Source organism: Salmo trutta, chromosome 16, assembly GCF_901001165.1.
Source record: "Salmo trutta chromosome 16, fSalTru1.1, whole genome shotgun sequence".
Taxonomy (NCBI): domain Eukaryota; kingdom Metazoa; phylum Chordata; class Actinopteri; order Salmoniformes; family Salmonidae; genus Salmo; species Salmo trutta.
Window position 1 is genome coordinate 8,076,644 of NC_042972.1, and position 14,196 is coordinate 8,090,839.

The following is a 14,196-nucleotide window of genomic DNA, read 5'->3' on the forward strand; positions in this document are numbered from 1 at the left end:
TCCTGCTGTATCCTGTTGAAGGAGCTGCCAGTTATCATCCTGCTGTATCCTGTTGAGGGAGCTGCCAGTTATCATCCTGCTGTATCCTGTTGAGGGAGCTGCCAGTTCGCATCCTGCTGTATCCTGTTGAGGGAGCTGCCAGTTATCATCCTGCTGTATCCTGCTGAAGGAGCTGCCAGTTAGCATCCTGCTGTATTCTTTTGAGTGAGCTGCCAGTTATCATCCTGTTGAAGGAGCTGCCAGTTATCCTCCTGCTGTATCCTGTTGAAGGAGCTGCCAGTTCGCATCCTGCTGTATCCTGTTGAAGGAGCTGCCAGTTATCCTCCTGCTGTATCCTGTTGAAGGAGCTGCCAGTTCGCATCCTGCTGTATCCTGTTGAAGGAGCTGCCAGTTATCATCCTACTGTATCCTGTTGAGGGAGCTGCCAGTTTTCATCCTGCTGTATCCTGTTGAAGGAGCTGCCAGTTATCATCCTACTGTATCCTGTTGAAGGAGCTGCCAGTTATCATCCTGCTGTATCCTGTTGAAGGAGCTGCCAGTTATCATCCTGCTGTATCCTATCCTGTCTATCCTGTCTATACTGTCTATCCTGGCTGATCCCAGCACTTTCTGGGATGTTTCCCAGTACAGTATAGGACTTCCCTGTAATATGCTGTGACATGGGCTCCCGAGTGGCCCAGCGGTCTAAGGCACTACATCTCAGTGCTAGAGGCGTCACTACAGACACACTGGTTTGATTCCAGGCTGTATCACAGCCAAGTGTGATTGAGAGTCCCATAGGGCGGCAAATGGCCCAGTGTTGTCCGGGTTTGGCTGGGGTAGGCCGTCATTGTAAATAAGAATTAGTTCTTAATTGACTTGCCTAGTTAAATAAAGGTTCAATTAAAAAAATTAAGAATTTAAAAAAACATAGCTTAAGTATTGAAATAAGTTGTCTTGTCTATCCTTACTGTACTTTCACTGTACCATGACTACGGTCCGGTATCGGTGTATTTTACCATGTTGGATAACTGGAACAAGTAAATTACGGTAGTTTCCCTGTACCGTACTGGATAACTGGAACAAGTAAATTACGGTAGTTTCCCTGTACCGTACTGGATAACTGGAACAAGTAAATTACGGTAGTTTCCCTGTACCGTACTGGATAACTGGAACAAGTAAATTACGGTAGTTTCCCTGTACCGTACTGGATAACTGGAACAAGTAAATGACTGTAGTTTCCCTGTACCGTACTGGATAACTGGAACAAGTAAATTACTGTAGTTTCCCTGTACCGTACTGGATAACTGGAACAAGTAAATTACGGTAGTTTCCCTGTACCGTACTGGATAACTGGAACAAGTAAATTACGGTAGTTTCCCTGTACCGTACTGGATAACTGGAACAAGTATATGACTGTAGTTTCCTAGTTCCAAGTCGGGTACTGGATATAGTAAAACAAGTGTTGCTCTAAGAAGTGATAGAGATTATCTTGTCGGTCCTGACTGATGATTTCACTGAGGTGATTCTCAGTACATGACTGGTCGTTCCCAGTAGTCTGCCAGGTAACTGTTAACTGGCCACTGTAAATCTAGAACTAGTTATAAATCAGAACCTCTGCAGTCAGACAGAGTAGAACACAGGGACAGCAAGAGGAATCAATCAGATAGGGAGGGATGGAGCGATGGAGGGAGGAGAGTGAGAGAGTGATGAAACGGAAGGGGAAGAGAAGAGTAATAAGGCAGGCAGAGATGAATGGATAAATAATATGCCTCTTTTTTCACACCTCTCTCCTCCTTCTCTTCTCTTCTCTCCTCTACCCCTCTCCTCTATCCCTCTCTCCTCTCCTCCACCCCTCTCCTCCATCACTCTCTCCCATCCTCTTTCTCCTCCATCCCTCTCCCCTTTCTTCTCTTCACACCTCTATCCACTCCTTAACACCCCTTCCCTCTCCTTAACACCCCTTCCCTCTCCTTAACACCCCTTCCCTCTCTCCTGCTTCGTCTCCTCAGAGAAAGTCATTAGGTATAAGTCATGGAGGGATACTTACCCTCTGTTGGTTACGATGGCCTTCTTCAAGTGAATGTAGCTGGTCGGGAAGATTCCCTGAGAAAATAAAGACCAGGGACTGTATTAGTTTTGACCAGGGACTGTATTAGCTTTGACCAGCGACTGTATTAGCTTTGGCCAAGGACATTATTAGCTTTGACCAAGGACTGTATTAGCTTTGACCAAGGACTGTATTAGCTAAGAGTGTCAATGTACAGCCTTCTACTACTGCTCAGATAGACAGAGAGAGAGAGAGAGAGAGAGAGAGAGAGAGAGAGAGAGAGAGAGAGAGAGAGAGAGAGAGAGAGAGAGAGAGAGAGAGAGAGAGAGAGAGAGAGAGAGAGAGAGAGAGAGAGAGAGAGAGAGAGAGAGAGAGAGAGAGAGAGAGAGAGAGAGAGAGAGAGAGAGAGAGAGAGAGAGAGAGAGAGAGAGAGAGAGAGAGAGAGAGAGAGAGAGAGAGATGGAGAGAGAGAGAGAGAGAGAGAGGATGAGAGAGAGATGGAGAGAGAGATGGAGAGAGAGAGAATGAGAGAGAGATGGGGAGAGAAAGGGAGAGAGAGAGGATGAGAGAGGGGAGATAGAGATAGAGAGGGAAAGGGAGAGAGAGAGGATGAGAGAGGATGAGAGAGGGAAGAAAGAGGGGAGATAGAGAGGGGAGATAGAGATAGAGAGGGAGAGAGAGAGATGGGGAGAGAAAGGGAGAGAGAGAGGATGAGAGAGGGGAGAGAGAGAGGGGAGAGAGAGATAGAGAGGGAGAGAGAAAGATGGGGAGAGGGTTACTGAGGCTATAGGTTACAGGGTTACAGAGGTTAGAAGGTACCAGAGGCAGACTTCCTACCTTTTCACTATCATACCCATTTATAGAAAGTTATAAACTGGGTGGTTCGATCTCTGAAAGCTGATTGGCTGACAGCCGTGGTTACAGGGTTACAGAGGCTACAGGTTACAGGGTGACAGAGGCTACAGGTTACAGGGTTACATAGGCTACAGGTTACAGGGTTACAGAGGCTACAGGTTACAGGGTAACAGAGGCTACAAGTTACAGGGTGACAGAGGCTACAGGTTACAGGGTAACAGAGGCTACAGGTTACAGGGTTACATAGGCTACAGGTTACAGGGTTACAGAGGCTACAGGTTACAGGGTGACAGAGGCTACAGGTTACAGGGTGACAGAGGCTACAGGTTACAGAGGCTACAGGTTACAGAGGCTACAGGTTACAGGGTTACAGAGGCTACAGGGTGACAGAGGCTACAGGTTACAGAGGCTACAGGTTACTGGTTTACATAGGCTACAGGTTACAGGTTACAGGGTTACAGAGGCTACAGGTTACAGGTTACAGGGTTACAGAGGCTACAGGTTACAGGTTACAGGGTTACAGAGGCTACAGGTTACAGGGTTACATAGGCTACAGGTTACAGAGGCTACAGGTTACAGGGTTACAGAGGCTACAGGTTACAGAGGCTACAGGTTACAGAGGCTACAGGTTACAGGGTAACAGAGGCTACAGGTTACAGAGGCTACAGGTTACAGGGTTATAGAGACTACAGGTTACAGAGGCTACAGGTTACAGGGTTATAGAGACTACAGGTTACAGGGTGACAGAGGCTACAGGTTACAGAGGCTACAGGTTACTGGTTTACATAGGCTACAGGTTACAGGGTTATAGAGACTACAGGTTACAGAGGCTACAGGTTACAGGGTTCTTATTTTACAAAGACGGCCTACCTCTGTGAAACCCTCCCCTAACCCGGACAACGCTGGGCCAATTGTGTGCCGCCATATGTGACTCCCAATCACGGCCTGTTGTGATACAACCCGGGATCGAACTAGGGTCTGTAGTGATGCCTCTAGGCTTTAGACCGCTGCGCCACTCGGGAGCCCCCCATGAACTATGTTTCCCAAGTGATGGGTGTTTGAAAATGTTCTTGTTATGACAATAATTTTCTCAAAATCACCCAACCTTCAAGAAAAAATGTAATGAATCAATATTCAGGTGGTTTATGCCTGCTAGTTGAAGATCCTGGACATCACCGTACTCTACATAGAGAAAATGTGATGTGTTTATGAGCTGTGAGTCCCCCTGCCATCTCTGCCTAGCATGTGCACAATACTAAAAATGTCAATAAATAATATTTTATTCCTGGAGCATTTAACATCCAATGTTTATTTGTCTGATTTATTCAAAACTGTCCATGAATGGCTGCACTAATACATAGCATCATATCATTACATTTCAAAGACACAAGTAGACATGTCACATTTCAAATATGTGATTACTTGTCCAGTTAAATAAAGTTTAAATAACACATGTAATTAAATGAGACGGTCAGAACTGGGAAGAAAGGTAGAATAATAAAATAAGTGTAGGGAGTAACAGTAGTGTTGTTTCTGACAAGGAAACTAATTACCCTCTAGTTTAGCCCATTGTTAAGAATGACAACTGTTCCACTCATCAGACTAAATAGATAATAAAATCTCCTGAAGACGACAGGACATAAATCTGCCCCTTCACACTAACCAAACTATTTTTATATGAATTATCCCCACTCTAGAATCAAACATACACTTTTGGTGTCACACCCTGATCTGTTTCACCTGTCCTTGTTATTGCCTCCACCCCCTCCAGGTGTCACTTGTTTTCCCCAGTGTATTTATCCCTGTGTTTCCTGTCTCTCTGTGCCAGTTCGTCTTGTATGTTTCCGGTCTCCTGCTTTTTTGCATTCTCCTTTTTCTAGTCCTCCCGGTTTTGACCCTTGCCTGTTTCTGGACTATGTACCCGCCTGCCTGACCATTCTGCCAGCCTTGACTTCGAGACTGTCTGCCACTCTGTACCTCCTGGACTCTGATCTGGTTTTGACCTTTTTGCCTGTCCACGACCATTCTCTTGCCTTACCCTATTGGATTAATAAACATTGTAAGACTCCAACCATCTGCCTCCTGTGTCTGTATTTGGGTCTCGCCATGATATTTGGGTTCCTAATCTGTTCGACACAATTGTTTTGATAGTTACAAATCAGGTCTCCCTACCAAACTTCCCTACTAAAACATAGATATCAGGTCACCTTACCAAACTTCCCTACTAAAACATAGATATCAGGTCACCCTACCAAACTAAAACTAAAACCTCTTGATGCCGTTTCGTTGTCACAGCCTAAATACCAATCACCAAATGAGGGGACCAGGCTGACGCAATTGTGGATTAAATGGACTTTAGTACATGCTGTCAAAAGGCTGTATTCTGCAATGGGGACGGGAATAAGAACAACCTAATGTGTTGACAACGTTGCACAAGAGAAAAGCACTACCGTGATGCTATTTGTAACATTTTATACAATCACTGGAGAACAGTCTCTGTCTGCATTCAGCTCCAGTCTAATCTTGAGGGGCGTTTCTTTAAAATGTGCATCCAATCCCCTTGATCCCTTACATAGCGAGACCAATCATATGCTTCAATGTGCCGCAGTTCACAGTGCTGTGGCGAGACAGGACAATGACAGAGGTTCCATTCGTGATATTACATTGCAGACGCTCCGATTTCAAAACGTTTTGGAAGCACAGTTGATACGTTAACACGCTGACTATCCAATGGACTAATTAGAAAAATAAAATCTGTACTTTTCAATGGGTGAGCTATAAGAGGTGTGGCGTGAGAGCGTGAGAAGAAGAGGGTCAAATGTTCTCATGGGCTATGTGAAATAAGAGACAGTAGGATGTTGGAATATGCTGCCTCTGCAGAATGTGAATGATTCATTCAGGGGATGTAGAGAGACTGCTCTCTCTCTCACACACACACACACGCACGCACGCACGCGCACGCACACACACACACACACACACACACACACACACACACACACACACACACACACACACACACACACACACACACACACACACAGACACACACAGACACACACAGACACACACCATCTTGTCTGACCTCCTTTCAGCCATGCTGCATCCAGGAAGTGAAGCATTATGTAGTAACAGTGCATGTTGGGAAATCACTAGCCATCTGGATCTGTGCCCTCCGGCAATGCAGATCTGCCTCTGTGTGTGTGTGTGTGTGTGTGTGTGTGTGTGTGTGTGTGTGTGTGTGTGTGTGTGTGTGTGTGTGTGTGTGTGTGTGTGTGTGTGTGTGTGTGTGTGTGTGTATGTACCCTCCCTCTGTTATATCACCAGTGTCATATCACTGCTTCTTGAAAGTTTGAAGCTGAGAATCATAATGTCACGGTGTTATAGGCGCTCAGATGATATTACGATCTAGATAAATAGATACGAGCCCTAAAATATAGACCATACTTCTAGTGATGATAGGATGTGCCTATCAACAAACATTAATTGTAGGACATGCAATATTGGAAATTATCAATACCTTCAACTACAATACTTATCCACATTCATTGTCCAGGAAAGAGCATTGATCAAGTAGGGAAAAGGAGACAGCTGCATAAAGACAAACCAGGAGAGAGAGAGGGAGAGAGAGAGAGGGGCAACAGCTCCTGTGTGACCTGTTGCCACAAGAAAAGGGACACCAGTGAAGGACAAACACCACTGTAAATACAACCCATATTTATTTATATTTATTTTCCCTTTAACTATTTGCACATCCTTACAACATTGTATATGGACATAATATGACATTTGAAATGTCTTTATTCTTTTGGAATTTCTGTGAGTGTAATGTTTACTGTTCATTTTTATTGTTTATTTCACTTTTGTTTATTATCTACTTCACTTGCTTTGTCAATGTTAACATATGTTTCCTATGTCAATAAAGGCAATTGAATTGAATTGAGAGAGCTTCTTCTACTTTCCCCAATGCACAAGTGTTTATCTCCTCCCTGCTACCATGAAAAGACTTCCACCCTGCTACCATACAGCGGGTAAAACAAGTATTTCTGTAACGATGTGCGCTGAGACTCGGGAAGCAAGTTCAGCTAGTGAATGTTTTAATAAATAAATGAAACAAACACGTAACACAAACCACTCACAGACAAAAAAACTGAAACAATGACACCTGGGGAAGGAACCAAAGGGAATGACACATATAGGGCAGGTAATCAAGGAGGTGATGGAGTCCAGGTGAGTGTCATAATGCACTGATGCGCGTTAACGATGGTGACAGGTGTGCGCCATAACGAGCAGCCTGGTGACGCAGAGGCCGGAGAGGGAGCACACGTGACCGTGCCTCAAAACCAACTGTTTAACTGGCCCACCACTCCACCCTGGACTTGAACAGCCTTACGACTAAAATTATGTGGATAAATTGAAGCAACATCTCAAGACGTCAGCCAGGAAGTTAAAGCTTGGTCGCAAATGGGTCTTCCAAATGGACAATGACCCCAAGCATACTTCCAAAGTCGTGGCAAAATGGCTTAAGGACAACAAAGTCAAGGTATTGGAGTGGCCATCACAAAGCTCTGACCTCAATCCCACAGAAAATGTGTGGGCAGAACTGAAAAAGCGTGTACGTGCAAGGAGGCCTACAAACCTGACTCAGTTACACCAGCTCTGTCAGGAGGAATGGGCCAAAATTCAACCAACTTATTGTGGGAAGCTTGTGGAAGGCTACCCAAAATGTTTGACCCAAGTTAAACAATTTTAAGGCAATGCTACCAAGTACTAATTGAGTGTATGTAAACTTCTGCCCCACTGGGAATGCGATGAAAGAAATAAAAGCTGAAATAAATCATTCTCTCTACTATTATTCTGACATTTCACATTCTTAAAATAAAGTGATGATCCTAACTGACCTCAGACAGGGAATTTTTATTAGGATTAAATGTCAGGAATTGTGAAAAACTGAGTTTAAATGTATTTGGCTAATGTGTACGTAAACTTCCGACTTCAACTATACATAAATACAAATCTTAGAATCAACTAAGGGTCCTGTCTCCAGACTGCAATAAGGGTCCTGTCTCCAGACTGCAATAAGGGTCCTGTATCCAGACTGCAATAAGGGTCCTGTCTCCAGACTGCAATAAGGGTCCTGTCTCCAGACTGCAATAAGGGTCCTGTCTCCAGACTGCAATAAGGGTCCTGTCTCCAGACTGCAATAAGGGTCCTGTCTCCAGACTGCAATAAGGGTCCTGTCTCCAGACTGTAATAAGGGTCCTGTATCCAGACTGCAATAAGGGTCCTGTCTCCAGACTGCAATAAGGGTCCTGTCTCCAGACTACAATAAGTGTCCTGTCTCCAGAGTGCAATAAGGGTCCTGTCTCCAGACTGCAATAAGGGTCCTGTCCCCAGACTGCAATAAGGGTCCTGTATCCAGACTGCAATAAGTGTCCTGTATCCAGAGTGCAATAAGGGTCCTGTCTCCAGACTGCAATAAGGGTCCTGTCTCCAGACTGCAATAAGGGTCCTGTCTCCAGACTGCAATAAGGGTCCTGTCTCCAGACTACAATAAGGGTCCTGTCTCCAGACTGCAATAAGGGTCCTGTCTCCAGACTGCAATAAGGGTCCTGTCTCCAGACTGCAATAAGGGTCCTACATTTACATTACATTTTACATTTTAGTCATTTAGCAGACGCTCTTATCCAGAGCAACTTACAGTAGTGAATGCATACATTTCATTTTCATTTCATAAATTATTTTTTTTTCTTCGTACTTGTCCTGTCTCCAGACTGCAATAAGGGTCCTGTCTCCATACTGCAATGAGGGTCCTGTCTCCAGACTGCAATAAGGGTCCTGTCTCCAGACTGTAATAAGGGTCCTGTCTCCAGACTGCAATAAGGGTCCTGTATCCAGACTTTAAAAAAGGGTCCTGTCTCCAGACTGCAATAAGGGTCCTGTCTCCAGACTGCAATAAGGGTCCTGTCTCCAGACTGCAATAAGGGTCCTGTCTCCAGACTGCAATAAGGGTCCTGTCTCCAGACTGCAATAACGGTCCTGTATCCAGACTGCAATAAGGGTCATGTATCCAGACTGCAATAAGGGTCCTGTTTCCAGACTGCAATAAGGGTCCTGTCTCCAGACTGCAATAAGGGTCCTGTTTCCAGACTGCAATAAGGGTCCTGTCTCCAGACTACAATAAGGGTCCTGTCTCCAGACTGTAATAAGGGTCCTGTATCCAGACTGCAATAAGGTTCCTGTCTCCAGACTACAATAAGGGTCCTGTCTCCAGACTGAAAGCTTGCAGAGTCATGACGTGACAATATGACACTCAACACACTCATTTCAGATGGAGACAAGTTAAGAGTGATGATACACGGTCATTTCTGGTTAAATTCACATTAACAACTGTCACCATTTCAGATAGACACGTTCAGAGTTTGTCATTTGCTAGTCATCATAAACGTCTATACCTCCAAGTGATATCCATCTATCTCACATTAATAATGACAGATTCACAGAGAGACGCAAATACAGACAGACAGACAGACAGACAGACAGACAGACAGACAGACAGACAGACAGACAGACAGACAGACAGACAGACAGACAGACAGACAGACAGACAGACAGACAGACAGACAGACAGACAGACAGACAGACAGACTGTGCTATTAATTTTTAGGTGGACAAGTTAAGAGCTTGTCGTTACTCAACGTAAAACATCTAGCTGTTCTGAGATACGGAAAAGATGATTTGATATTATAATACCAGACTTGCATTACATAAATCTAGACAGACAGACAGCCAGGCAGAAGGACAGACAGGCAGACAGACAGACAGACCCTGGAGAGACAGACTGCCTACTGCCGCTCTGAAAGTTCTGCATCTTGAATGGAACTCTATTCCCTATATAGTGAACACATTTTAGTAGTTATAGAAGTGCAGTATTTATAGTATTGACATAGGGAATAATGTAGTGTGCCATTTGAGACAAGCCCCTATGTGACATATTTCCCTGAGGTAAGCCCTGAAAGGAGTCCATGGGTACTAAACACCAGAGGCTGCTGACAATAGTAAATATGTAGACTGGATGAAAATGAGAAGAGTCTGGGATGGAGGGAGGGAGGAGAGGAGAGGGAAGTAGGGAGAGAAGGAACAGGGTAGGGTGGAATAGGGAGGGAGAGAGAGGAGAAGAGAGGAGAGTAGTGGAGAGGAGAGGAGAGGAGGGATTGTAATGTGAGCAGGAGAGTGTGTGTGTGTGTGTGTGTGTGTGTGTGTGTGTGTGTGTGTGTGTGTGTGTGTGTGTGTGTGTGTGTGTGTGTGTGTGTGTGTGTGTGGAGAGGAGAGGAGAGGAGAGGAGAGGAGAGGAGAGGAGAGGAGAGGAGAGGAGAGGAGAGGAGAGGAGAGGAGAGGAGAGGAGGGATTGTAATGTGAGCAGAATAGGATGTGTGTGTGTGTCTGTGTTTGTGTGTGTGTCCCAAATACGGCAGATAATGTTGGAAGTGGGCTGCTCATTTGACGGCTACATGGAGCAGGCCTTTGCCGACAAGCTGCTTAAACACCAGCCCCTCGTGGCACGCTAGGACAGCCTGGGATGGAGGTGCTAGCTGGTGGTGCTGATATTCGTCAGTCTCTGTCATGTACACAGGATTGCGGTGCTTTGCCTCCAGATTGTGGGTCTGACAAAAAGTAGGGCAACACTGTTGACTAGGTAGTGCTCTGTTCAGCTGTCGTGGGCAGTCTTGCTGTTTGGAGATGGAGCTGCTTTATGTACCCTTAAGTGTCATGCATAAAAGGAACCTTTGAAATGTTTTGATCCTTTTTTTTGTAAATTTTATTGGTGGAATCAAATAAAGTCTTTAAAATGTGTGTGTGTGTGTGTGTGTGTGTGTGTGTGTGTGTGTGTGTGTGTGTGTGTGTGTCAGTGGCGGTCAGTGCTGTTTAAGATTAGGGAGGATGATTTATTTTTTTCATGAGAATGGCCTTATTTCTACAACATAATGGATGACAGTCATTCATATTCCATTCACCCTGTTCAATTTAACATCAATAGGTTTAGGCTAGACAACGTAGCTAATAGTTAACCGGCTATAATCATGCAGTACAGTGTAAATTCAGTTTAGCAGTTACACCGGCATGCCCCGGTGGCATTAAATTAATAAAACCAAAACGTTACCTTGACTTAGAAGACTTCCAGTGTTGGATAGTTATAGCCAGCTAGCTAACATAGCATCCCCCTGTATGAGCCGGGTGTTTGAGTAGACTAGCTAGCTGTATTTGCTTGCTAAGTAAGTGAAAGCGAGAAAAAAAATGATGAAATATCTCTCTCTCTCTCTCTCTCTGTCTCTTGCTTCTCCTTCATTATTGAAGATATTGAATTTGTTCAAAACTGTTAAACTATTGTCTTTCTCTCTCTTTGAGTCAACTACTCACCAGATTGTATGCACTGCGGTGTTAGCTAGTTGTAGCTTATGCTTTCAGTTCTAGATTCATTCTCTGATCCTTTGATTGGGTGGACAACAAGACCTCTGATAGGTTGGAGGACGTCTTCTAGAAGTTGTTATAACTACTGTGTAAGTCTATGGAAGGGGGTGAGAACCATGAGCCTCCTAGGTTTTGTATTGAAGTCAATGTACCCAGAGGAGGACGGAAGCTAGCTGTCCTCCGGCTACACCATGGTGCTACCCTACAGAGTGCTGCTGAAGTTACTGTAGAACTTCTTTGCAAAACAGTGATTTAATCAATTATTTGGTGACGTGAATATAATTAGTCTAAAAAGGATACCTTTTTAAATGTTTCACTATTATTATTATTATTTTATTTTATTCACTGAGGAGGAGGATCCTCCCCTTCCTCCTCTGAGGAGCCTTCACTGGTGTGTGTGTGTGTGTGTGTGTGTGTGTGTGTGTGTGTGTGTGTGTGTGTGTGTGTGTGTGTGTGTGTGTGTGTGTGTGTGTGTGTGTGTGTGTGCGTGTGTGTGTGTGTGTGTGTGTGCGTGTGTGTGTGTGTGCATGTGTGTCTGTGTGTGTATCTTTCAGCCGGTCTGCAGTGCTATTCAGCTCTCTGAGCAACACTGCATGTCCTCACAGTACAGCATCCCAGCCAGTGTGAGCCACCATGGAGAATCCCTACAACAATCCCATTTCCATGCTCTCTGGAGACACAAACACACACACACCGAGCATAAATACTTCTGCTTGTTTCTTTGGTACATAATGGGGAAGGAAGCTTTATGTTCCAGGTAGCTAGCCTGAGGGTTGGAGGGACACTGACCTGTGACAAACTGTCTTTCTAAAAGCTAGCCATGCCCCACCTAGATATAGAGGCAATTCTGCTTGAAGGGCTCAGACACTAGTCCAGTAAAAAGGATGATTTGGGGAGGGGACAAAAGGGGAGAGGAGAGGAGAGGAGAGGAGAGGAGAGGAGAGGATAAATGTACCCGACAGCTATTTATTCCCTTCATTATTCAACAGAATAACAACTCCTATTCGATTAGAGTATAAACACGCTAAAGATGGTTTGATTTCTTTAGCAGAGCAAATTGTTCAGCCTCATCAATCATAACACTACGTACATTGAATCTGCATTAGACTGTAGCATATTCACAGTAGCTCTTTTCTCCATGACCAAACAAAATCACACAATGGCATTGCGTAATGTGACAACAAACTCCACTTCACAGGAAAAGTCTCTCCGTTTTCAGAATATGCCGTGAGCTTTCAGAATATGCCGTGAGCTTTCAGAATATGCCATGTGTGTAGGCATGTGGCATGGGTATCTGTAAAGCACTTTGTGACAACTGCTTATGTAAAAGGGGCTTTATAAAATATATTTGATTGATTGATTTGATGTGGGCAGTAGTTTGTAAACAAAGACACTGCATAAACATTGCAATGCCAGATTTGATTGAATTCCAGCCTGAGTTCTGTGCACCCTGTAGGTTTAATTAAAACCAGCCTCTCTCACACCTTACAGTATTACTGAAACGTGTTAACAGTATTACAGAAACGTGTTAAAACCAGCCTCTCTCACGCCCTACAGTATTACTGAAACATACTAAAACCAGTCTCTCTCACGCCCTACAGTATTACTGAAACGTGTTAAAACCAGCCTCTCTCACGCCCTACAGTATTACTGAAACGTGTTAAAACCAGCCTCTCTCACGCCCTACAGTATTACTGAAATGTATTAAAACCAGCCTCTCTCACGCCCTACAGTATTACTGAAACGTATTAAAACCAGCCTCTCTCACGCCCTACAGTATTACTGAAACGTGTTAAAACCAGCCTCTCTCACGCCCTACAGTATTACTGAAACGTATTAAAACCAGCCTCTCTTACACCCTACAGTATTACTGAAACGTGTTAAAACCAGCCTCTCTCACGCCCTACAGTATTACTGAAACGTATTAACAGTATTACTGAAATGTATTAAAACCAGTCTCTCTCACGCCCTACAGTATTACTGAAACATATTAAAACCAGTCTCTCTCACAGCCTACAGTATTACTGAAACGTGTTAAAACCAGCCTCTCTCACGCCCTACAGTTGTCACGACAGTGACGGATGGTGGCGCCCCTCCTCGCCCGGGCGGAGCTCGGCGGTCGTCGTCGCCGGCCTACTAGCTGCCATCGATCCCTTTTTGTTTCACTTTCGTTTGGTTAGGTCTAGGTAGGCACGCACCTGTTTTGGGTTAGTCATTAGTAAGGGGGGGTTATTTAGGTTAGCATAGGATGTATGTGGTTGTACGTGATTGTGTTGCTTGTCCGGGTTTTGTGTTCGTAAAGAACGTGTACTGAATTTTTCCCTTCTGCCAGTGGTTTGTTTTATTTGTGTACACCACCGCAGAATCGTTCAGGGCTGCGCCCCTATACCTTGTCGACCACGTACAGTGCTTCCAATAAAGAAGTGTGGTCACGAACTCTCTCTGTCTCCTGCGCCTGACTCTACCTCTCCTGTTGTTCCTCGAGCCAGCCCGTGACAGAAATCACGTACCAAAACTTAAATGGAGTCAGCAGGAGCTTCAGCGCCAGCCATGTCCATGGAGGAAACCGTGGACCAACACTCTACCCTGCTCCACCGGCTGGGGAACGCCATGGATCAGGTGTTGGCGCGCCTGGAGAGCTGGGACCGACGCGCTCTCGGCCCCCCGAACGCGGCAGTCCAACAGCCTGCGCCCCCTCCAGCACCCACAGCTCCCAGTGCCAGTGGGGTGAAACTCGCCCCCCCCAGGGAGTACGATGGAACGGCCGCTGGGTGTAAGGGCTTCTTACTCCAGTTGGAGTTATACCTGGCGACCGTTCGTCCCCCTCCCTCGGGGGAGAAGAG

At 45.1% G+C, this 14,196-nt stretch overlaps 1 protein-coding gene across 11 annotated transcripts in view; it reads right to left on the reverse strand.

The window, feature by feature from the left end:
* Positions 1 to 14,196, reverse strand: part of dock3 (dedicator of cytokinesis 3) — a 369,152-nt gene that overhangs the window by 179,130 nt on the left and 175,826 nt on the right. For all 11 annotated transcript variants that reach the window (XM_029692895.1, XM_029692892.1, XM_029692890.1 and 8 more), the window contains exon 4: positions 2,030 to 2,085. In XM_029692895.1, the coding sequence (XP_029548755.1) occupies positions 2,030 to 2,085 (56 nt within the window). The remainder of the gene's footprint in view (positions 1 to 2,029; positions 2,086 to 14,196) is intronic.